Source organism: Accipiter gentilis, chromosome 23 (genome assembly GCF_929443795.1).
Source record: "Accipiter gentilis chromosome 23, bAccGen1.1, whole genome shotgun sequence".
Lineage (NCBI taxonomy): Eukaryota > Metazoa > Chordata > Aves > Accipitriformes > Accipitridae > Astur > Astur gentilis.
In genome coordinates, this window is record NC_064902.1 from 8,738,265 (window position 1) to 8,761,854 (window position 23,590).

The window sequence follows — 23,590 nt, forward strand, 5'->3', positions numbered from 1 at the left end:
GTGAGAAACAAGCGCTGTTTTTCTTCTGTATAGCTTGAAATGAAATACATGAAAGTTACCCCAAACGTTCTAAAGTTAAATACAGTTGTATGGCAAATTTTGTTTTCAGGATCTTTTTCTGGTTTGTGAGAATCAGTCTTATACAAATTCTGTTTGCTTCGGTTTTAAACCCAACCTAGCTTACACTTTTTTTTTCTGTACAAAGCCTTGTGACGTTGTGACAGCTAGTGTATTTGCAGATGCATACACTTCCCAGATGATATAGTCAGATGAAGGTAATTTAGTAACTTTATAGAGGTAAATCTTCACACACCTATTTGCCTTCTGAAATATAATCCCTCTAGTTTTGTGTTTAGAAGGCCATTTAATAAATTATTTGTTGACCTTCTCTGCTCTTAAAACTGTCAGATCCACTGTTGTTCCACGCACTGTATGCAGTGTGCAAAAGAGTTTGGAATACTGTGTTGTGTTCGCACAAATGGTATGTAATTTTTTGCTCAAGTTTAAAGGAATAAACCCACATAATTTTCCTAATGCTGCCATACTTTAATATAAAAAGCTTAGTGCTTTATGCTTGAGAAAATGTAAACACTTAAACTCTGGTTATATCTTTTACACCGATTTTGTAGTATACTGACTGAAAACCTCATAGAACATGATGGTTTAGCTTTCAAGTCACTCTTCTGCTCCTGGGCTGTAAGAGTGAAAGTGTATTTTGACAACGCCATTCAAGCTATACATCTAGCCAACTTACAAATATCTGTTGACAAATATCTCTGTAATTTCTCTGTGGAACTTTGCTTTACTATGGTGTGTTAATGGGTGGACATACAAATACATTCCGTAAGTAGCCAGTAACAAAAAAAGATTATTTTATACATTTATTTCTTACCCGCAGTGGACTGTTCAGTGCCATTGTTTATAGTGATGGGTCGTGGTCACTCTGCTACTGAAGTGAGAGTTAATTAGTCTCCTGGAAGATATAATTCTTTAAGAATCTACCAGTTTCTTGATTATAACAGCTTTATTCAGGTCAGGCAATAATTTCATCGGCTGAGCTCAAAAAACATCTCAGGGAGCATTTTAAAACGTTCCTTTAAGGCAGTTAAGAAAAGTTTCACTCTTATGACTGCTGCGCAGCTTTGCACATTGTATTTCCGTTTCAGACTAATGTGCAGGGTAAGCCTGAAGTCAAATGTCCACTGAAATTCTAAGCTTAGTTCTTAACCCAGCTCAGAATGAGGATACATGAAAATGGCCAATTCTGCAACTGGCTTCACTGGTGTCAGAGCTAATCGTAACTTTCTGCGTGAATTCCTAGCTGAGATGAAACCTGGTAGGGACTGTACTAAGCAAGAATGTTTAGTTTCTTCAGTAAAGCTTTCTCTTTATGGGCATGAAGCAATGTTCAGAGAATCAAATGGAAGAAATGATTTTCTTGGGATAACTAAGCATCAAAATCACACACACACACACACACAAAGAGATGCAAATTGTACCAGCTGTTATGAATGCAATTTGAGGAGTGATTTAACAAAGAGCCACAATGACTAGAGAGGAGTTGGGGGGCAGGAAAAATAAAGAAAAAGTTATTTAACATTTCCGAAACCGTTGCTAACAAAAGTTCATTCATCTATGTGCCTTTAGCTGGGAGACATTTTTCTGTTGAGATTTAGCTACACAATAATCTGGATTATTATCTCCCTCATTGTCCTGTACACTCAGTTACGTCAAATACATGTAAACTGAATGAGAATCTTGTTTAGTATCAGAACAAAGTAGAAAAAGAGGAGGGAAAACACATAGACAGCATCCATTTAAAAAATACTCTAAAATTATTAGCTACTCACAATAGATACTAATTAACAGCTGATGGAGAATTTAAACCCTGCAATTTTGAGTTAATTCCCAGACTTAAGGAACTGCAGTAAAGGGCAAACAACTGATGATGTATCCAGATGAAAGAGATTGCTTGGTGGGACATTTCTGTGTTTGAAAAAAGTGAATAATGCAGGCACAACAATTCAGAAATTAAAGGCACAGTGGACTGATTAGCCTTATTTTGACATCCACTTCATTAACCCTAGTCACACTGACCAACTCCCTAACATAAATGAAACTACTTTTTGGAGAAAGGAGTGTTCATTGTGTGTAAAATTGACGGAAAGAGACTCTTAAAGAACTAAAGGAATGGTTCAGTAAAATGTTATTCTTCCTGTACTATATTTAACTACTTTCTGTCTAAGCCTATTTCTAAGGTTTTATTACTTCAGTTTTTCAGTACTAAATAACATTTATGAAGAAAAGATGAAAAGTTCAATAGTTGCTTCTTCTTCCAGATTTTTAATGGGTTTGTGCAGGGAAAAGGTTTTTCTAAAAGATGCCTTCAGGAAAATGTCTTTCACTTCCTCTGCAAATGCATATTGCTATGACCACTACAATGTGAGTTTGGAAATGAGAGTAGACAGTAGCAGATGAAGTACCATTACTGCTGTTTTGGGAACTGGAAAAAGATGTGATCACAAAGCAACAATTCGCTACTTTTTGGAAGTCTGATCACTGTATTCTTCTGACTGTTGTAGCTTTCAGGAGTAAAGGGAATTAAAGGCATGTTACAGTCATAGATGAAGAAGCTGTTTCCAGTCAGTTTTGCACTCAATGCGTGGTCCTAATTTTGGTAAAAATGATGTTTGAGCATTATTTTAAGAAAAGAATAACATGTATAATACTTAGTGTGTGATCTTTTAAAAATCATTTTAACTTAGCTCAGCATGAATGTGCCCAGAGGTATTCGTTTGTATCTTCAGCATTGTAAGTGAAGTGTCCAATTTAAGCACGTTAATAGAATGTCCCAGCCCACCATCATATGATATCTTTCCTTCTCTTTCAATACATTTTTTAATTGTAAATCCTGCTGCCTCTGAATTGCGGATGCAGGCAGTCTCCAGCAAAGCCATTAGCCGTACCTTTAGCTGCAGGCACCTACAAAAATCCCATTCATATCCTGACTTCCAGAGCTGAGAACAAGTTACTTCTGAGCCACTTGCCCCGGATGGATTAGGCGATCATCACAGTAAATTTAGGAGAACTTTAAAGAAAATATTTTTTAAAAAAGAAGACAAAGAGTAAATAAAGTACAATGAAGTACAGACACTCTATAAATAATTAATGCGTGACTAAAGTACAAAACTTGCAAACCTACCAATGTCAAACAGGATTTTGGAACAGGCTGCCAACCTATTAAGAAGGAAAGCTTACCTAACTGAGGAATCAGAGAGAAAGCTCTGAAGAATGTCTACGCCTTGTAGATGGAAACCTCTCCAACAGTGGTAATTCAACATGAGAGAAATCTCACCATCTCACAGCAAAGCTCTTATTATCTTTTCGCAAATTACTTTAACCTACCAGAGCGCACAGATACATGTATTTTGTCATTCACAGTTGGGTTTATTTATGCTAAACCTGCTAATTCTTTTGCTTCTTTCCTCTGATGCTTTGTACCTGTTCTGCCTTCTACTAGCTTAGCTGAATGAAATGACGTCTGTCTGAGACCTGTGCTTCCTGCCGTTCCTCACACTGTGAGCTTCTATATACTTTTAAATTACTTTGAGTAGTTTCTTATGCTGTTTTATATGCTTGGCTTTTTTAATACGTAACTGTTGTTATACTAAAGTTTCACAGACTGAGATAAATATTGGGTTGCTTAGCTGAAATGAAATGATTAAATGTAAAGGTGAAAAATTCTATTGCATCTTTCTAGGAGGAGCTCTGGTCAAGAGTTGACTTCCTTTTCTCCCTAGAAATTTGCGAATACTTTGCATAAAATCTTATAAAATCCAGGATTTGTACTTTCTGGAAGAAAAATATATCTGCTTGTAATGAACCATAAGGTTTCTGCTGAGATACGGATGCAGTAATATAATGCAAAGGAAGGTTTATATGTCTATTAAACTTATTGTATTTCCTATACTGATCTATAAAAAAAATTAAAATCTCATTTTTCTGCTTGAATTCATGACATTACTGAGTTTTGTTTTTTTTTTTTGAAACTCAAAATATAAATCAAAGGAATTCATGTTCAGTTTAAAGAAGAAATTTCAGTGTCTTTTATAAAAATGCCACAATCCCACCTACCCACTAATGGTCTTTCCTGTTTTTAGCAATAGCTTTTGAATGTGTGGAGATACATGAACCATTAATCTGTGCCTTGGAAAGATGTTGAAAGAATGATCTTTACTTAACAGTGATTCTACCTGACAGTATATAAAGTACAGAGCTGTAGATTTTAAAACCATAAGATACCATTGTGACTGTCTATTTCAATCTATGTAATTTTATGAATGAATCATTGTATCATGTCCAACAGCTGTGACTAAAAGAGAACTGAGCTTCTAGAAAAATATCCAACTTTGAAGATTTTCACTGATGCAAGGTCCTTTGCAGGCCCACAGTATACACCTTCTTCGTAAGGTACATCAGAAAATTGTTAATACATTGTATGCCACACTGATGTTACCAACCCATCTTAGTAATCAAAAGAACAGGTCAAATACCACAGAGACATCTAAATATAATACATTAATGAAGTTATTTTATCAAAACACCTCTTAGTCTCAAAAGAAAAAAAGTGGCAAGGTGGTCTGAAAGATTTTTTTTCCATTGTCCTATGCTGACTTGCATGAATTATATTACCTTCCTTCAAAATTTTGTTACTTAAAAATTCCAGTGCTGGCTTTTCTATTATTTTGCCCAGGACTGCTGTCAGGCTGACAGACCTATAATTACCCTGGTCTTTCCATTTACTCTGTTCAAATTTGGCACGATTTAGCTTTTTTTTCTGTCAAGCTGAATTTTAGTATTGAATTCTCCTTCCAAGTTAGGAAATTGTCCTTGGAAATTTTAAAAATAATAACTGACACTGTATTGTTCACATCATGAAACCACAAGCATATGTCATTGAGATATAAAAGTGTTTTCTAAATAATTAAGCTTTATGTCTGCCTCCCCTCCCCCAGTAGTGGAAAGCAACTTAAAATATGATACTTTTTTTTAAGAATTAACTTTGCTGGAGTAAGAATTTGAATACTTATTCTCTTAAAGTGTTTAGTTCAGTGGTCAGTGAGCATAGGTTGACTCTGCAGTGTGGGAATTTCTGCACACAGAAGTGCAAGTTGGGATAATAGTTTCTATTACTGCTTAAAGACTTATAATAGAGGTCAAATGACGACAACTTAAAACAGAGAAGGACCATCTTGCTATGTATTAAGTAATTTGCAAGAGCAAATTAATCTTCAGAAGTCAAAACCATCATGGGTTGACTAGGAACTCGGTGTGCATGTCCTTCAAGAGAGCATACCAGTTTACAAAAGTACTGCACTACGTTTTAAAATATAAAAGTAAAACGCTTGAGGGCTTTTCTGGAATGGCCACATTCATTCTTTCTTTGTTACAGACACACAAACAAAATCAAATGTTAATTTTAGTAGTGCTTAAAGTAACTCTGTCATCATGGATAGTGAGTAAAGTCTTTATGTTACTAAAGCTCTGTAAAAGAAAAAGGAAAAAAAATTGTTTAGGAAACTTTTTAAAATTAATATGCTAGTCTCTTAGATTTCTCTGTAGACTTCCAGAGATTTACTACTTAAATACTTTACGTCCCATACTAAATAGTAGATGATGATTAAAACTAAGTTCTAATGTTTCTCCTGGCTGCAAATTCATTGCCAAAATACCATGATTTGAAGGCTGTTTTTCCATTAAAAAGTATTATGCTATTCAATACAATGTACTTTCCTGAAGATTTGTTGGTTTATCTTTACAGATTTGATTCTATATATGTCTATTCTACTTCAGTGCCCATTTTAATGCCTTTAAATTATTGTAAGTTACTTCAACAGTATTAGACAATTTTTTCACAGTTTTACTCTATTACAGAGGTATTTAGCTTTTTCCTTTTCCTTTTCCATGAAAAATTATTTAATATTAAAATGTGCCATTTTCACCTCTTTAGATAATAAATTTTGCCACGGTTTATTTTATTCACAATTAGTTTTAGTAGTGATTCTATTGCAAACCATGGGATCAATGTGTATTTTATAGTGTGTAGAATCTATTATGATAAATCTTATGTAACAGGTTCTTTGATATAAATAAGACTATTAAAAATATGGATTTGAATTCTGCCTTCTTGTACACTGCATTGTCGCTGGCTTGCTATCTAACATCAGTGAGTTTTCTTCCATTTAATCTTCATTACATTGCTGGAATAGTTTCTGCAGCAGAAAGTTAAGTCCTAACACTAGTGAAATTAACAGCAGAGCTCCCTCTGGTTTCAGTATTCCATGGTTTTATCCTAAATGCATAACCTTTCCTGATATTGATAAAATCAATATAAAGCAATGAAGACTACTCTTTTGGGGTGTCCACAAATCATCAGATTGATGGTAACTAAAATGCAGTCTGATACAGACGATTAGAGTTGCTCTTACGCGGGACGCAAGCCTACTGAAACCTTACTCCTTGGTTTCATAAGCACATACATAAACCTTCGAGCTGGCTGTCATTGCAAGGGTGAATTTTGGCCTGATGTAATAGATGTCTTCAGTGGCGTTTTGCCTGCTTGCTCCAGCAAAACACTTGGCTCCAAGCTCTGTGTTGCCTGTGATTGCTCTGTAAAGCAATTAGCTAACTAGCCTTGTTCTTAAAGCTATGCTGACATCAGCAGTGATGGTGGTGGCCAAAGAGTTTTGGCATGAATCTCTTTAATGTAATGTCATCAAAGAGAGCATCCATAGTAGTTTCAATACAGCCTGAAACACAGGATCGTGTAGGCTGTTAGGCAAAGGTCGGTAAGTAGGTAAGAAGCATACCCACGGACATTTAAATTAAGAGGCATTCAATGACATAAGGGTGAAAAACCCACAAGGTTGTTTGAATGTGCATTCAGAAAGACAGGTATCTAGAGAGAAAAAGAAATGCAAATTGCATAGTGGCGAGTTTATTTAGTGTGCAAAATCTGGGCGGAAGCGTTCTGAATTTGATGAAGAGAATAGCTGGATAAAATGTATTTTGCAGCCTATTTTGGCAGTTCTTAGGCTTCAGACATCAGTTCAATAACCTCTTCACAGCAGAAAAAGTATTAATTAATCAAAGAAAGTAAACAACGTTACTGCATTCTCGGGTGTAGAGAAGCCAAGAAGGCACTAGCTTCTCTCTTTTTCTGTGGTTGACTAAATTACTTGATACAAAAGGCCTAATTAAGCTAACTTAAAGTTACAACAAAATATTATGTTCTTTAATTTTGTCTGATACTTTTTGATACTGTCTATCTTTTGAATCTAAGAGGGTCAGTGAGTTCCTTACTTCATGCTGCTAAATCTAGGGCCAGTGATTTGATGCAGAATGAGCCTGCTGACCCACAGAGGTAGAGAAGAGGCAGAACATAAGGTAAATACTCTGGTGTGAAGGTCTTCCAGCTTGGGGGTTATTTTATGGTGCTGATATAGGGCTCATGACTGATCCTGAAATACCCGTTCTTTCAGATCCACCATCAGATTTTAATAGAATCAACCTTAAGGTTTCCCAGACATTGTGAATATGGGTGCTGCAGCTCTTTGACGGTTCTGCCTAAGTAGTGAGACACTAGTTTCTGTGCTTCTAGTTGCAGACTGTTGTATCAGATTGACTTCACTTCAAAGTAACGGAAAATGAAGTTGCAAACATGTTGCATTTGCAAAGGTTGTCCCATTGTGGATTGCTATGGAATGCTTTTTATTTCTTCTTACTGCTATACATGGTTACTGATCTCGTGCTTTAATGTTGGTAGGATCAGTCTGGTCACTCAGGTTATAGTGAGTCATCTCTGCTTCCCTAGCTCTTTCAGATTTGGTTTCTGAAGGCTGGAGTAACATTCACTTTTTTTGGTGTTCCTCTTGAGCTCTTTCTGCAAAATCATGGTTAAGGGTCACTGTTGTTTGAAATTCTCTTTCAAGTATAGTTGTCACAAATAATTTAGCCTCACTGCTTCTCTGTATTATTATTTATTCTAGATGGTACAAAGGTTAGTCCTTATTTTATTGCTCTCAAAATCTTATTTTTACCGTATCCTCCTCTGGAAGGCGTGTTCTCTTTTCTGGCATTTCACTTTTCTTTACTGCATGGATATTGAATAAAGTGTGCATTTACATTTCTAGGTTTATCTTGTCATTATGTTAAGTCCTCTCAGGCACAGGTTCTCCTAACAGCTCAGTAGCTAATTCCTTGTTGATCTTCACATCACTTAAATGTTTTGAGATCCTTTATTGTTTTTCTTCCCTTTCTGAGCAATCGTCTCACTTTGTCAATTCTGGCAAACTTAAACAGTGCCGTTGTTGGGTTTGGAGGTTTTTTTACAGCCTTTCAGTTTCGGTTCGTAATTCTCTTAATCCTCTTCAGATTTCACGTTCTTATATATGCCATATACCCCCTATTTTTCCTCAAGAGCTCTTCTGACATTCTTAGTCATCCACACCAGTCTTATCCTTTTATGCTCAGAATAGCTGATCTTGCTCATGCTCTCACAATCCCTTGACCTCCCTCCCTTGCCCCAGCTCCTGTTTTGTTCATTATTTAGCACTGAATGTGGCTGGAGTGAAAGAAATACCAGATCTCATGGAAGTCAATGATATTGAAGTGTCTGCCTATTTAGGGGAAGCATTGATGTTTAGCTTCAGTGGTTCTGAGTCAGCCTTTGCCCCCAGGCCACTGTCGCATTGCTGGCTCATTTGAGCAGCAGAGAAGGTGGTGCTTGGTGATGCAACAGGCACAGACTGAATAGACACCGATTTTGCTTGCCAAAAGGTAAATCTGTATGTAAGCGGGATGCTTAGGCAGAGGTGAAAAATAAACTTAAATTGCTGCGTTTGTCAGATAATGTGCTGGATTTCTAGGAAGCCAGAAAAAGTCCTTCTGTAGAGTGTATCAGCTAATGCACTACACATACATTGCATCTGGTTTTACAGTGGGCACCCGTGCATCAGAGGCAAGATCAAATCCATTTTCTAGACACGTACGCCAACTCCAAGCCTTCATATTTGAATAGAATTTAAGTGGCGTTTCTGATGAAGTTATAACATTGAAATATCATATCTGAAAACAGAATTAGAATGGAAGGATGGAGAAAAAGAATATTTTACATGAATTTACAGTGTAGACTATTTGACAAAAATCCAGCCTACTGAAGAGGCATTCCTGTCTATTTTTATATAGCTTGATTCCCCATGTTTTCTAAGTAGTTTAACAGCGTATTATTCTAAAAAATAGGTTCACAACAACCCTTTTTTGAAGTCTCTATGACATTTGCTCTCTCCATAGTTCTGAAGCTGTACCTCCCAGGCAGCTCGGCGCCATGCCTCACTGCCATCAGTGAGGAACATTTTAATGCCTCATTATCATAAGCTGCTCCCTAACTAGAGTGAGCGTTCATGTGTGGGCATATGTATGTTGTGTGTACCTCGGTACCTGCCTGCAGTGCGTTTCCAGGTGAGATCTACTGTTCAAGAATATGGGCAGCTGGGAAGTCAGCATTAACCTTCTTTTCCTGTGTCAGATACTAAAAGCAATAAAAGCTCTGCAGTCTTTCTTTTTTCTTGTTGTTGTCAAAACTGCCTGAAATATTTGAGCTCTTTTTTCTCCTTTCCACTCTGAAAGAAACTATTCAACTACAATTTCTTCTCCAATTATAACTGCTCTGTGGAGAGATGGCACTGATGGAAAGAGGTACTTTGCAGATGTCTTTACATTCTGGCAATCCAGGACTACATCTAGGGGCTAGTTTAATATCCGATACACATTAATTTACCTTGGAGACTCTTCAAGTATATGCCTGATTGCAAGATGCTAAGAAACTGTATCGTTAGCCAGGGATCTCCTTGGCAGAGGTCACGATCATTTGTATTTCCATTGAGAACACCATGTACTGAGGGCTAAAACAGTTCTGAGGTTCCTCTGAGACATCAAAACTTCAAAAATAGTGATGGTCGAGACAAAGTCTTGCTAGGATTTTTTAAATAATTGTGTTTGTCTCAACTTTGTTTAAACCTTGAATTTTTTTATCAAAATTGTGCTGGAATTTATGAGACACCGTGTAACATTCAAGGTACGGCTGTAACATGCCCACGTTTTGTAACTCCAGAACAGGATTTTGTGTGCGTAGGGCACTCAAATGTGTTTTATATTGCTAGGTACCTATATTAGCTATATTAGCTCTCAGGGGACATACTAAAAATCATTTCTGTCTCGTCAAGTGTTGTTTTACCCACTGTATAGTACACAAAGTAGGTCAAAATGTGCTACAGCTAAGCAGAGCCCTTAAACCTAAATCAACTTAATCTAAATTGAACTTCTAAGTGAAATTCACCATTTGGTTTGTTTACAATTTTCTAAATTCAGTATGAGGCAAGAGGAAGCAATCTGTATCTTTAGAGAATTAAAATATGCCCATAAATAAGCTCAATCACTGGCCTTTGTACAGAACAAAACAACCCCCCCCCCCCCCCCATATACTAAATCGGCTAGAAGCTGAAAATAAATTTTGAGATTGTACTCTATGTTGTTGTCTGTTTTTGTTTGTTTGTTTGTTTGTTTGTTTTTTTAAACTGTGTATTTATATGGAACAGCAAACACAGATTATGTCTTAGTAATTTTTATGGCTTCGGCATCTGTCCATTTGCTTTTATTCACATATTTTCATAGCCATAATCTCTAGTTTCTTATTTGATGATGCAAACCTTTCAGATGCAGAAATGGATAAAAATCTTGCCGAGTCTAGTGAGAGTCATTTTCAGGAATAATCCTTTTAGTTGACAGGAAATAAAGACCCCAGGCAAAAAAAGAGCAGCATGCATATTAAATGACTGAAGATATTAGTGTCCAATGTTTTCATAGCTAGGTTTCTGCATAGAGAAATGCTTGGAGAATTGCTCTACAATAGCAAACTGGAAAAGCCCCAAGACATAATCCACCTGAGCCTAAGTTTTATTTTGCATGCATAATAGAGCTTTATTGTGTTTGAAATTGCAGAGTATGTTGACAGGTCTGTCAGCTGTCTCAAGTAGATATCCATAATGGGATACACCCCCTTCATCAGGGAATGGCACCCTACTTTGAGATGCCAGTTCCATGGTCATTGAAAGGAGCTTTACACAGAAGTTCAAAGCTGTAAGTGAACTGCATCAACAAGCCAACTGTGTGAGGCAGGTGATTATAAAATATTGAGATTTGGCTGCACTCACTGATTTTCAAGTAGTTCCAAGGGCATGCAGAAGAAAGCAAAAGTGTGACAGAATTTCTTAGTTGTTTTAGAAATATTAAGATCATGAAAAACTGGAATATTTCCATTAAATTAAACACATCATAGCACATCCTCATTTGATGTGCTTCGGCAGTGCTGTCTCTGATGAACAAGAAAGAATCCCCAAACCCTCTAAGTAACAAACTGTACCCCACAAACACCTTTTTATAATTGCACCTGCTAGCTGAAAAACATAAAGAGAGAGTCCATTGTGTCCTAAAGGAATTTTGTTATTTGCAGCTACTCTTTTATTGATTGAAAGCTCCTCTGTTGCCTTGCCTACTACTTGCATGATCCCTCAGCGCTTTTCTATAGGGATTTGTTTCCCTAGTCTATTAAGCTGGTCTTTGTGTTGTCAAGAGCTACACAGTGAAGCCTTATGATATGAAAGGTTATTTACTTTGCTTCCTTATTATGCTTTTGTCCTTTCAAACTCTTTGAACTCCAGTGAAAGCACAGTTGTCAGACGTTTGACCTAACATGGTTCTGCGTTTTGTTGAATGTCACCATAAAGCCGTGAAGAAAAATTTTTGGTGGGGTAGCAATCTTTATATCCTACAGCATTCAGAGAGACATTCAGGAAAAGGATTTTTTGAGCAGTATGCAACCCATAAATGTGTTTAGGTACCCACAAAACCAAAGACTGAACATATATATGAGAAATTAATGTTAAAGCCAAAGATGGGATCTTTATGTGACAGTCTCTGTTCTACCTAGTAAGGCACTTTAAAAACGATTGTCATATCATTTAATGTTGACGTTATACCACACTTTCTAAAATATTTAATAACTGTAATGCTTTACTTCTGTGAGTAATGCAGCTCATTGGATCTACTTGTAAGAACATCAAATTATAAAGAAAAAAGACCTTAAAAGCTTGCTCCAGATCTGAAATCTAGACTTGCATTTTACTTCAGTAGCATTTTATGCTTTTTTTCCCCATTCTCTAATGCAGTTACTGCAACTCCTCCCTCATTCCATAGGCCTGTGATTTTCTTATTATCTGTGGTTCCTGTTTCAGTGTGGGGTGCCAACACCGACAAGGAGACATGACTACATTTTCTTCAGTAGGTAGCAATTAGCACAGATAGAAAGCTTTCTTTTTACAGTTACTGTTAGCTCCTACTTACTCTAAAACTTGTTTGTGCTTACTGCTAGCCCTACTTATTGTGAAACAGGTATGGGGAAATCCTGCATGCCTTTGCTGCAGTAGAAATTTGCCTTCCAACAAAATAAATTTGGAATACATTTTGTGTCATATCCATTGCTGAAAACATAAATGAATTAATTGAATGAAAAGATAAGTATAAATATTTTCTGTCAGTTTCTTGCTGTAAGTGTAGGCCGTCTCACACACTGCGTAGTGTGTATTCATAGAATCATAGAATGGTTTGGGTTGGAAGGGACCTTCAGAGATCATCTAGTTCCAAGCCCCCTGCCATGGGCAGGGACACCTTCCACCAGACCAGGTTGCTCAAAGCCCCGTCCAACCTGGCCTTGAACACTGCCAGGGATGGGGCATCCACAGCTTCTCTGGGAAGCCTGTTCCAGTGTCTCACCACCCTCACAGTAAAGAACTTCTTCCTTACCTCTAATCTAAATCTACCCTCTTTCAGATTAAAGCCATTACCCTTTGTCGTATCACTACATGCCCTTGTAAAAAGTCCCTCTCTGGCTTTCTTGTAGACCTCCTTTAGGGACTGGAAGGCTGCTATTAGTTGTCCCCGGAGCCTTCTCTTCTCCAGGCTGAACAACCCCAACTCTCTCAGCCTGTCTTTGTAGGAGAGGTGCTCCAGCCCCCTCTGGCCATCTTCGTGGCCCTCCTCTGGACTCACTCCAACAAGTCCATGTCCTTCTTATGTTGGGGGCCCCAGAGCTGTAAAAGGAAGAATGGGGCATGTGAAATGGTGTCATGATGCAGCCCCAGAATGAAGTAGGACATTCCTTGACCTTGGTGTGCTCAACGGTGCAGCTGTAGTCTTCAAGAGCTGCTTTTGACAAGGAATGTCTCTCAAAGTAATTTAAAAAATCTATTTGGGAAAGATTCTGCAGAGAAATTTGCTAAATTCGTGTTTCCTGTATCTGGCAAGAGAGAAACATTTTTTGAACCTCAGGTAATGTGTTGTGTTTAGTAACTGGAGCAGAGACAGGTAAACCTGAGAATTTGATTTCACTCTATACTCTGCTGTATGTTAAACCCCATGAATTTTTACTTATTCCCTAATCTCTCTAAGTGTCAGTTTCTTAATATTTAATACAGAGATAATGAATTTCACTTGTTCTGGCAAAAACAATTCCAGATACCACAGCAGAAAAAGTTGATTTAGAAGTGCAAAGTAAGTTTACATTTGAAAGGATACATTCGTGCTTTCATAGGAGAAAGCAAAGCACTTCGTAGGAAGACCAAGGACTCTTGCCCAAAAGCGTATTTTCATTTGGGCTGGGCTCCACAGGGGAGGGCTGCTTGGGCAGCACCTTGGGTGGCTCCCACGGGGTGCGGTGGGAGAAGCTCCCAGGGCTGGAATTCCCACTTGACGCCGTCGGACCCGGCCGCCCCCTCTCCCGCTGCCTCCCACGGCACCCGCCAAGGGCTGGTGCTGCCTGGCTGTTGTCTCCTGCAGTCGCCGTGGGAGAGCCCACACACAAACGTGTTTGCTTCTGTCTAAAATCTGTGCAGTTTTTAGTAGTCTTCCAGCCTCCGGTGCGGGGTTTTGAAACTCCATCATAAACCACCGTCAGAATATCCTGCAGGAGCTGGAGTGTTGCTTGTATTTATAAAAATTATTTGTTTGCATGAGACACATGTGCTGATACTGTGAGTCATCCTTCCATTTTACTGTGACATTTTCAAGCACAATTATGTGTAGTGGAATTTTTTTGGTAGCTGGCTATGTTGCCCATCTGTGAAATCATCATTCTACCGAGCACTAAAAATAGACATGAAACTCTTCAGAGAAAATTTTGAATCTACTTAAATGACAGTTTGAAATGTGTTCCTGCAGTCAACAGTTTAAATATTTTCTATCCTAAATATGGAGAGTCTAAATTTAAGGTGATGTAGTCCTGCTGTCACCACTTCAGTTCACCTTGCTAACACAGTGATATAGTTGGAAATAATTTCTGGCTAGGAACCCAGTCTGGTGCCCACCAAAGCCAATTCACTTGGGCCTCAAATGACTAGGACTGGCATAGGCATGTAGGAGTTCTGGAAGGTGGATAACACACAGGGTGGAAAGTATTTATTAATAACGGGGGATCTCTGGAGAAAAATGTGGAGACAATCTGTGACTGTAGATTGGAGGGGAACTGGGAGAAGATGAAAAAGACGGCTACTAGGAAATGAAGCTTTGAGATAAAGAACAGAATATCCAGTAACTTCTAAGTTGCTGTATTTTCAGTCAAATAATCAAAGCAAGTTAGTGAAAAGATATGGTAAACACTGAAAATGGTGAAGAACTATAGCTAGGAGAGGGAACTGCTGGAAGAATATAAACTGTGTTGCTGAGTAATAGCATCCTAATTGAAGCCACAGAAAGCCAGAGAATCTAATTAGTCAGGAAAACACATTTCATTACATTCTTAGTAATTTGTTTTGAAAAAATCCAACTGGATTTTAAATTTAACAGATTTTCAGTATGTTCAGAGCAGATTACACTGTTTACACTTGCATATAGAGATAACGAAAAATACAGTTTCAGAGACATATACAAGAAAGTGTTTAATTCAAAATTTTGTTTACAGTTGTCCCTTACTATCTGGGTACCATTATATAAAGCTCTGCTGCAAGGATGGAAAAAATAAATTAGGACTTTTGTTGAGTTGGTAAGCATTACTGGAGACCATCACCCATTTCCTTAATCCACAGGCAATCTGAGACGTACTTGAAACTGTAGCTCAGCCAAACAAATGAAAAGAGCATTGTCTGTGCACACCACCGCCTTCACTCCTTCTCTCCCTCCTCCTCCCTCCCTCCCTCCTTTTCTCCCTCACTGTTTCTGTACAAGTTTTCACAATGAGATTTTTTTCACAAAATGTACAGCTAGATCTCCAGCTAGACTGAAGTAGTGTTACTCACTTCATTTACATTTAGCTTTCAAAAATTTGTAATTTTTGTGAGCTTATATGCAAGTGATTACATGGTAAGACCTCATTGTGGTAGGTTTCTTCTATCTTGAATGTTTTCTTCAAACACTAAACAGGAGAGAAGAAAATCAAAATTATGCTTAGGATTAGGATACTCTGCTTACACAAATTAATAAAAAACAGTTATGCAAATACATAAAAGACTATTCTTGCAGAGGGCAAATGAAGATTCAGCATTATATTCTCTCGGAAGTTTTTTTACCTATTAAATCTTGAGTGTGGATAAGGTCAATAACATGGACAACTAAAGCTCCCTCTCATCATCTTTATTCTATAGTGGATTAATATATTTAAAAATCCATTTGTGCACATTTTTATCTATTTTTGAGATCCCAGTTAATGGATTTTCAGAAGTATGCACTTTTTGTACTTGTCCATATAAACTACATTCATAATAACGAAGTGCTCCTTTAGGTTCTTTAGAGAGTCACCATTACTCGTACTGACATCAGAAAGATGATATTCACTGATCTGACATAACCAATATACAGATATATTTAAATTTCACCATGGCTTTTTTCAGATAAAAATTCAAACAACATCTTCAAACTCAAATTGTAGCTCTACCATACTTCAGACAAGAAGAATGAAAATAGAAGTCTTTAGGCAAGAAGAAGAGGATGCACCTGAAAATATGTGCAAAATTAAAAGGAAATGTATAACACGGACAAGAATGAATCCTGCAAGTCCTTGTTTGCAACATAGACATCTTTCATTAAAATATTCCTCCCATGTATAAGGATAGTAATAGTTTAGTATATATTACCATACTAATAACTTCAGCTGGACTATTAGAATTAATAATGGATTAACCTGCATAAGTGAGAATCCCTGCCTTGTTAAGGACTAGGCTAGTTCTGTTGCTTTCCATTTTTTATACAATTACGTATTTGTTACGTAAGATCCTCCCACATGCATTGCAATTGGATTTGTTTCTTCCTGCAGTGAACTGCTGCACCGTATTGCTGTGCACCACTCCCCAAGTTCATGGTGGCTGAAGTTTTGGTTAAGTAGGTTTATCCTTCTGCACAACACTCCTAAATTCTTACCAGGCTTCCGCTCCTATGATGTCTGTAAGAGGCTGCTTCTTTGGCTGCCTCCTTTCCTTACAGAGAACAAATCCCTGACAAGCAATAAAGGTTATTGAGGGGGAAATGATAGTAATTTAGTTGCAAATCTGCAATAAATGTATGATAATATTAAATGTATTTGTTCCCCGTTCTACCATTCCTTAACGTATAAAGGAAATACACTGAATATGGTATAGCACAGTGCATGATAGATGAGGACATCCATATTTCTTTTTTCTCTGAACAGTGGTTGTTTCCATTCAAAATGTCATCACTTATTATGGTAGCTGGTACCCGTTCTAAAACATCCATACAGTGCTGGCCATTTCATTCAGGAATAGTAACTAATATCCAAGTGACATAAAAGTGAAGCAATCTTAGTGAAAGAATTAGACACAAGTTTCTAGAAGAAGGGAAAACAGCTGTTTAGAGAAGAATTATTGATGGCTTCAGTAATCGGCACTTTTGTGACTAAACAGTGTCAGTGTTCTTGAATACTTTCTCAAAACTTTCTAAAAGGACCTGCATTTCTTTTTTAACTATAATTTTGAAAATATTGTAGATAATTTGATCTAGCAATAAAGGGCCAGTTAGCTTTTGAAATATGCAAAGCTATATGCTTACAAGTTTGTACCAACTGTGAAGAAATTTTTTCCCTCTGTTTCATGGTTTTATTGGGAGGGTCATGAAGTTCGGTTTTGAGGAGCATTTGGCAGCTTCCAGTACATATTACCATGGTCCATTATAAGGACTGGGGGTTAGAAAATAGGCATTGGTGAGGCCAGAATCCAGGAATTTCATGAAAACATTTGCAAGGGAAGCAGTACTTTTCTATGGGATGGTTTTTGCTTATGTTACATCCAGGCCGTATTAGTTACGAATTTCTCAATAGTGCTTCAGTGCTTAGCTTCATAAGCCTCATTTAAGAAAATGATTTGGATACCTGAGTCTAGATTTGTAAAGGTACTAAGTGCCTTAGCATGTTAGGCGCTAACTCCTGCTAAGCACACTAGGTGCCTACTTCCAGTGCCTGCAGTGGTTGTTAGGCAACTAGTCTTGATTTAGATACTCTTGAAAATGTACCAAGCGTTTTTGACACCTAAATATCTGACTGTTGAGAAAAGAAGTTCTAGTGGCTTTCATGGACATTTAAGGCAAATACCTAAGTACGTAGTAGACTGTTTTAACTTGGAAAAAACATGCACTGCAATGATAGAAACTTGTCAAGTGGGCGTGGTACCTCCCCAATTAAACCAAACCAACAGATTGACTCACGACTGCAACAGCTGAATCCATCAGGTCAGAAGACTATAAAAAAGGAAGTGCTGAAACTGAGGTCAAGAAGTGGTATTGGGATCTTCTCTGCTTGAAAGACTTCTTGCTAAATCGGCCTTGTTGTTAATTTTTTTTTTTTTTAGTATTTAACTTACAAAGGTAACACCAAAAGGGATAGGCTCCGCCTAACAGAGAGCTTTTTATAAAGCCAGAGGATGGGCATTTTTCACCGGGTCCCTGGGGATAACATCAGCAGTATTAAGGTTTTATTGCTCTTCTTCTAAGTACTGTCTGTAGTTGTTATTTATTAGGTAGAGATAATGGTGGATGAAGGATGGCTAAAAGAGCAGATGGGGACATGAGTAAGGAAGTGGCAGAGGAAAGGGATAGCAGAAGTAGTTCCGGTGAAGCGTTTTCTTAACAAAATACCGTCTTTGCCAAAGATAAAGGTTCAAACCCACCGGGTTTGATTATGGCTTGTTAAAAAAGCCACCCCGAAATACTCTTAAAAAAATCCCGGAAAAACATTCATTGCAGAGAAAACAAACTTTAATTTTGAAGCATCAGTTCCGTTTTGAATTTGTATGTCTACAATCCTTGCTTTATTTCGCCAATTACTTTTTGTTGCGATTGAAATGCAGCCTTGCCGCTGTCCCGAGCTCCTCCTGTGCGGTACACCTCGTGGCCCCTCCAGCCACGGGACTTCGGCGCCGGTTTCAAGACCAGTGAAACAAAACCGACACCCAAATGAAAGTTTCAGGGCTCTGCAGTGAAAGGTAACCCCCCCCCCCCCCCAAATCCCCTTTTTGTCAAAGCCAGATTTATTCGAATGGCTCGCTTGGGTAAACGTCGAAGATGTCGGGGTTAGCCTGCCGTCGGAGCGACGGCGTTGCAACAGGTCGGCGCGGGGAGCGCGGAGCCGGAGCGGGGGGCTGCGTTTCCCCCGGAGCCGAGGGCAGCGGCCGAGCGGAGCGCCCGCGGCGTGAGGAGAGGCGCGGGCAGAGCGCGGGCACGGCGGCAGGCAGGGGCGGGCGGGGAAGGGGGCAGCGGGCCGGTGAGCTCCGAGCTGTCAGCGGCGAGGGAGGCGGGCGCCGGCGGGCGCGGAGAGGGAGACGCTAAAGCCGCCGGCGTCTCGGCGGCCTCCCGCTCGCTACGCCGGCACCTGCCGTGTGGGGCAGCGCCGGTGGGGCGGGAGGGGAAAGGGCTGAGGGCGTGTGGCGGGGCTACGCGGGGCGCTGCGCGGCCCCGGGCGGCCTGAGGGGACGAGGCCTCGGCCGGGACGTCGGCGGCCGCGGGGCGGGAGGGCTGGCGGCGGGGACGGGCGCGGCTGAGCGGGCAGCGGCGCCCGAGGGAGGGCTGAGGGGGGCGGGAAGCCGGTGAGGCGGCGTGTGGGGCGGGAGCCCGGCCGGCGGGAGCCGCTGCGCGGCGGCGAAGGGGTTAAGGCGGCGGCAGCTCTATTTGCGGCTGCCGGAGCTCCGGGCGATTAGAGAGCGGCTCCGCGCCCCCGCCCGGCCCGGCCGCGGGAGCAGCAGGTGGCGGTGGCAGCAGCAGCGAGGGAGTTAACCCTGTGGCGGCAGCGAGCAGCAGCAGCAGCAGCAGGAGGAGGGGGCCTGAGGAGGAGCAGGCAGCAGCAGGAGGAGGGGGACTGAGGAGCAGGAGGCAGCAGCAGGAGGAGGGGGATTGAGGAGCAGGCGGCAGGAGGGGGACTGAGGAGCAGGCGGCGGCAGCAGCAGCAGCAGCCGGGTTGCTAGGGATGGAGAGATCCCGTGTCACCCGGATGTGAGTGTCATGTTGGCCCAAACTCTGAGGGATTTGGCAGCGGCGAAGCAGCAGCAGCAGCAGGAGGAGGAGGAGGAGCAGCAGCCCCTCGCACGTCGCTAGTCACTACCATGGGGGTCGGGTAGCGGGGAGCGCAGGGGGCAGCGCACACCTGGCTCGGGGTGGGGTGGGGGGCGTCTCTGCCCGGTTTTGGTTTTTGGGTTTTGTTTTTTTTTTTTCATTTTCCTCTCACGCACTGGAGAAAGTGGGAATAATGCACCAGCAGCAGCAGCCGGAGCAGCACCCAGAAGGTAAGAGCCGGGGCGCCCACCAAGGGCAGCGGCGTTGCCCGGGGCTGAGGGGAGGGAGGGGGGAGCGGGGGAGGATTTATGAGGGATTTGGGAGTCGGGGATTGGGGGGGATTAGGGAAGGGGTTGAGGATGGGGTAGGTTTGGGATGGGGAAGGGATGAGCGGCAGTGTTCGAGCAGGGACCGGGAAGGGCAGGGGATGAGGTGAAGGCGGGATAAGGTGCTGCCCTCGGCCTGTGACCAACATGGGAGCGGGTTTACGCGCGTCTGTCGTCCTGGGGCCATTAATATGGGCAGCCTGCGCTGGGGGAGGACACGGCTCGGTCTACCTTTCCCTCTCATTCGTGTGGTTGTGGATAACCCGGGGCGGGAGGGCGGCGAGGGCTCAGGGCAGGGCGGTGGGTGCGATGTGCTCGGCCCCCTTCCCCGCCGGGGCGCACGGGGGCGAGACGCGGGGCTCCGCCGCGTTCATCCCCTCCGCCGACGGGCTCCGGCGCTGCCACATCCCCCGCTGTTGTTTTTAAATGATTCCTCGCTCCTCAATGAGCAGTAACTTTGTGTTTTTGCCCCTGCCGGGGGACAGGGGCTCCCCCGGGGAACGCAGGCACCCGGGCTTTGTTTCCCGTTCAAGTATTGATTTAAAAAGACGATGGATAGATAGATGGATGGATGGTTTATTTGCGCCGAGCCACGTTTCATGGCATCCCAAAGGGCAGGCGGAAGGCGGGGGAGATGGCTGTGCCATTGCTTTTTTATTAAAAAAAAAAAAAAAAAAAAAAAAGGCGGCGGGGGGAGGCAAGGAGATCGGCGTGCTTTGGAAAACTGTTGGAGATAAAATTCCCACCTTAGCCCCCGGTGTCCGCCCGCCGCCGAGGCGGCACTGCCCCCGGGTCACCCAGCTGTTGATGCGCCGCCCGCTCGCCGCTGGCCAGCGCTCGGCTCCCCGCTGCCGGGTCCCCGCGGCGGCTCGGCCGCCTCCGTGGGCGACGGGCGCGGGCCCCGAAGTGACCAGCGCCACCCCCCCGCCCCCGCCGCCATCCCGGGGAGCCATCTTAGTGCTCCCGCGTCCCCTCGCCCCCGCCGCGCGCTGCCGCCCCTCGCGCAGGCAGGGGCAGGGGCGCGAGCGGAGCGGGGCGGCGGGAAGCGGCGGCGGCGGCGGCGGCGGCTGAGGCTGGGCTCGTCCGCATCCACGCGTGTTCGCGGCTCTCGCGTCTTTCTCCTTGTCTGTCCGTCGCCCCCCCCGCCCCGTCTAGAAAAGGAGGGGTGTGCTTTTTGCGGCTCTCCTCTGTTTGACGAGCAGCGATCGCTGGGGAGCTATTTTACTCTCTTGCCTGGGTAGATCCATTTCAGTCATCCCTCCTGCCAGCCCTAATTTCCAGCACGTATATTGTGCCGTTCCTCCATATTATTTTTTTTTTTTTCCCACCCAGGCATCTTCAAGTTTTGAATTTCACTTGGGAGTCTTTCCTTCCTACAGGTGCATGTAGGAGTAGACTCTGTTGCTCTAGTCAAAGAGCTTGCGAGGAGGTGGTGTTTTGCCTTCTTTGCTGTCATCTGGATAAAGAGGACTTTGTTATTGTTTGGGAGGTGCGGTTTATTTTGTAAATCCTTGTGAAAAAGCAAACCCAAATCCCATCCCTTTACAGTGGTTTCACAGTTGTAATTTCTAGTGTGAAAGATACCAGTGCTTTATGAACATGTGTATCAGCAGACAATATTGGGTTTTTCACTTGTGGAGCCATCCACACGGCTTTCTTTGAAAATGCAGATTAGGGCGAGATTTAACCTGCTTACAGGACTTCCCCTCATAGTGTTGGTCATTCTTAATTGAACAATGTGTAAGCATTTTAAACAACTACTTTTTTGACCAAAATGAAGGGAGGGAGTAGTAAATGCTAAGGTACTACAGCAAAATTGATCTTAAGGAGTAGCTGTGTTTTATTGGATAAGCATGGTGACAGAAAAGCTGCCATCCAGTCAGGAAAAAATGTAGTGAGTAGAAGAATCAAAACGTGAAGTGTAGCACTTGTCTTGACACTTGGATCAAACCTGAAGTTATAATGCTAATTCCTTAGCATTTTTTGCTACTGTTCAGTTACATTATATATATATATGCGTACAGTTGTGCTCCATAGTATATATAACATCTAGCATCACACTGCCAAGAGGTCTTAAAGTAACCTTTTTGTCAGAAATATTATGACACATTTTAGCATAAAAAAATTATAACCAGGTACTCTTTTCTTTTGTCCCACAGAGGCGAACTATGCAAGTAGCACCAGAATTCCTCTCCCTGGTGACGGACCAGCTATTCAGTCAAACAGTTCAGGACCATCCAAGCAAACTGTTCTATCTTGGCAAGCTGCAATTGATGCTGCTAGACAAGCAAAGGCTGCCCAAAACATGAGTACCACCACAGCCCAGCCTGTAGGATCTCTGTCCCAAAGAAAACGCCAGCAATATGCCAAGAGCAAAAAACAGGGTAATACGTCTAACAGTCGGCCACCCCGTGCCCTTTTCTGTTTATCCCTCAATAACCCAATACGAAGAGCCTGCATTAGTCTAGTAGAATGGAAGTATCCTTTGATGCAGTTTCCTTTTTTACAATCTGTTCCTTGCATTTTCTGAATGTATGAAGGGGATTGTTTTACAGCATCTCTTATAGCATTGCAGCTAACACATTAGTTCACTTGCACGTGTGGGTAACTCATTAATGCTGATGGTAGTTAATTTTGCCTAAATTGCTGTTAAAGATAGCCTCTTTGGTCATGATGATACAGAATATATTTTTACTGAAGTAAGTAGCTCAACATCAGAGAACAGCTCATACCTGTTGCTTTTGTTTTGGAGGAGATGGGGCAACATTTTCAGAACTTTTTTGAAGTTACTAGCTTACATTATGTTCTGGCAAATCTCTGTATTGCATTTGTTGCCCTTGCAAATAAGGTTGAATGGATAGGAGTGCATCTAGCAGTGTTAATTGGGAGATAACCCAAGATGTCAAAACTTTATCTTCCATATTGCAGTTTGGTGTATTGCCATTAAGGCAAATGAGTCAGATGCAGGAATCTTTTAATAGAAGATTATTTTTCCAAGTACTGAAAGAAGGGAAGATTTTTAGTGAAGTCAAGGACTCACTCTAAGTACATACAAGTGTCTGAAACACATTAATCTTCTGAACTTTTACAACATAGGTCTACCACCAAACATATTTGGAAGCATGTACATCTGTAGATAGGAGATCAGATATACTGGCCTCCATTCATGATGGCTTGTATGCTGGGAAGGATTGCTTTATCTTTAGTTCAGTGGCTGTGATGTGGAAGTATGTGGATTTCTTTGGCAGAACTGCTAGTATGTTCATTTGGTATATGATTTAATTCTCAAGAAAAGGTTTGAAATAGAAAATAGTTTTGTTGAGGTACGAGGAAGAAAATGTTTGCCTGTTAGCCATGGCAACATCCCTGTAACAGGAGACAGCTGTTCAGGAGAGTAGATTACTGAAGTAAAACACATTTTGTTACTTTAAACAGAACAGCCGACCTGGCAATAGGAACTGTTACTCATTTATAGGACTTGTTTTTTTCAGTTATTTGAACACAATTCAATTGCAAATTAAAGATTCTGCTTTCATTTAAACTGGTAGAAGTCCAACTAATTTCATTAAATTGGTCTCTCCTTGGCAAAGGTCAGTTAAATGAAATTA

At 41.2% G+C, this 23,590-nt stretch overlaps 1 protein-coding gene across 13 annotated transcripts in view; it reads left to right on the forward strand.

Annotated features, from left to right (window-relative positions):
* The window catches only part of CACNA1D (calcium voltage-gated channel subunit alpha1 D), a 238,737-nt gene that overhangs the window by 19,559 nt on the left and 195,588 nt on the right, over positions 1-23,590 (forward strand). For 12 of the 13 annotated variants that reach the window (XM_049826566.1, XM_049826573.1, XM_049826578.1 and 9 more), the window contains exons 1-2: positions 19,784-19,886; positions 22,142-22,460. In XM_049826566.1, coding sequence (XP_049682523.1) covers positions 19,850-19,886; positions 22,142-22,460 — 356 coding nt within the window. In that variant the 5' untranslated portion in view covers positions 19,784-19,849. Of the gene's footprint in view, positions 1-19,783; positions 19,887-22,141; positions 22,461-23,590 lie in introns of those variants that run through there. The other variant, XM_049826575.1, reaches the window with a different exon arrangement.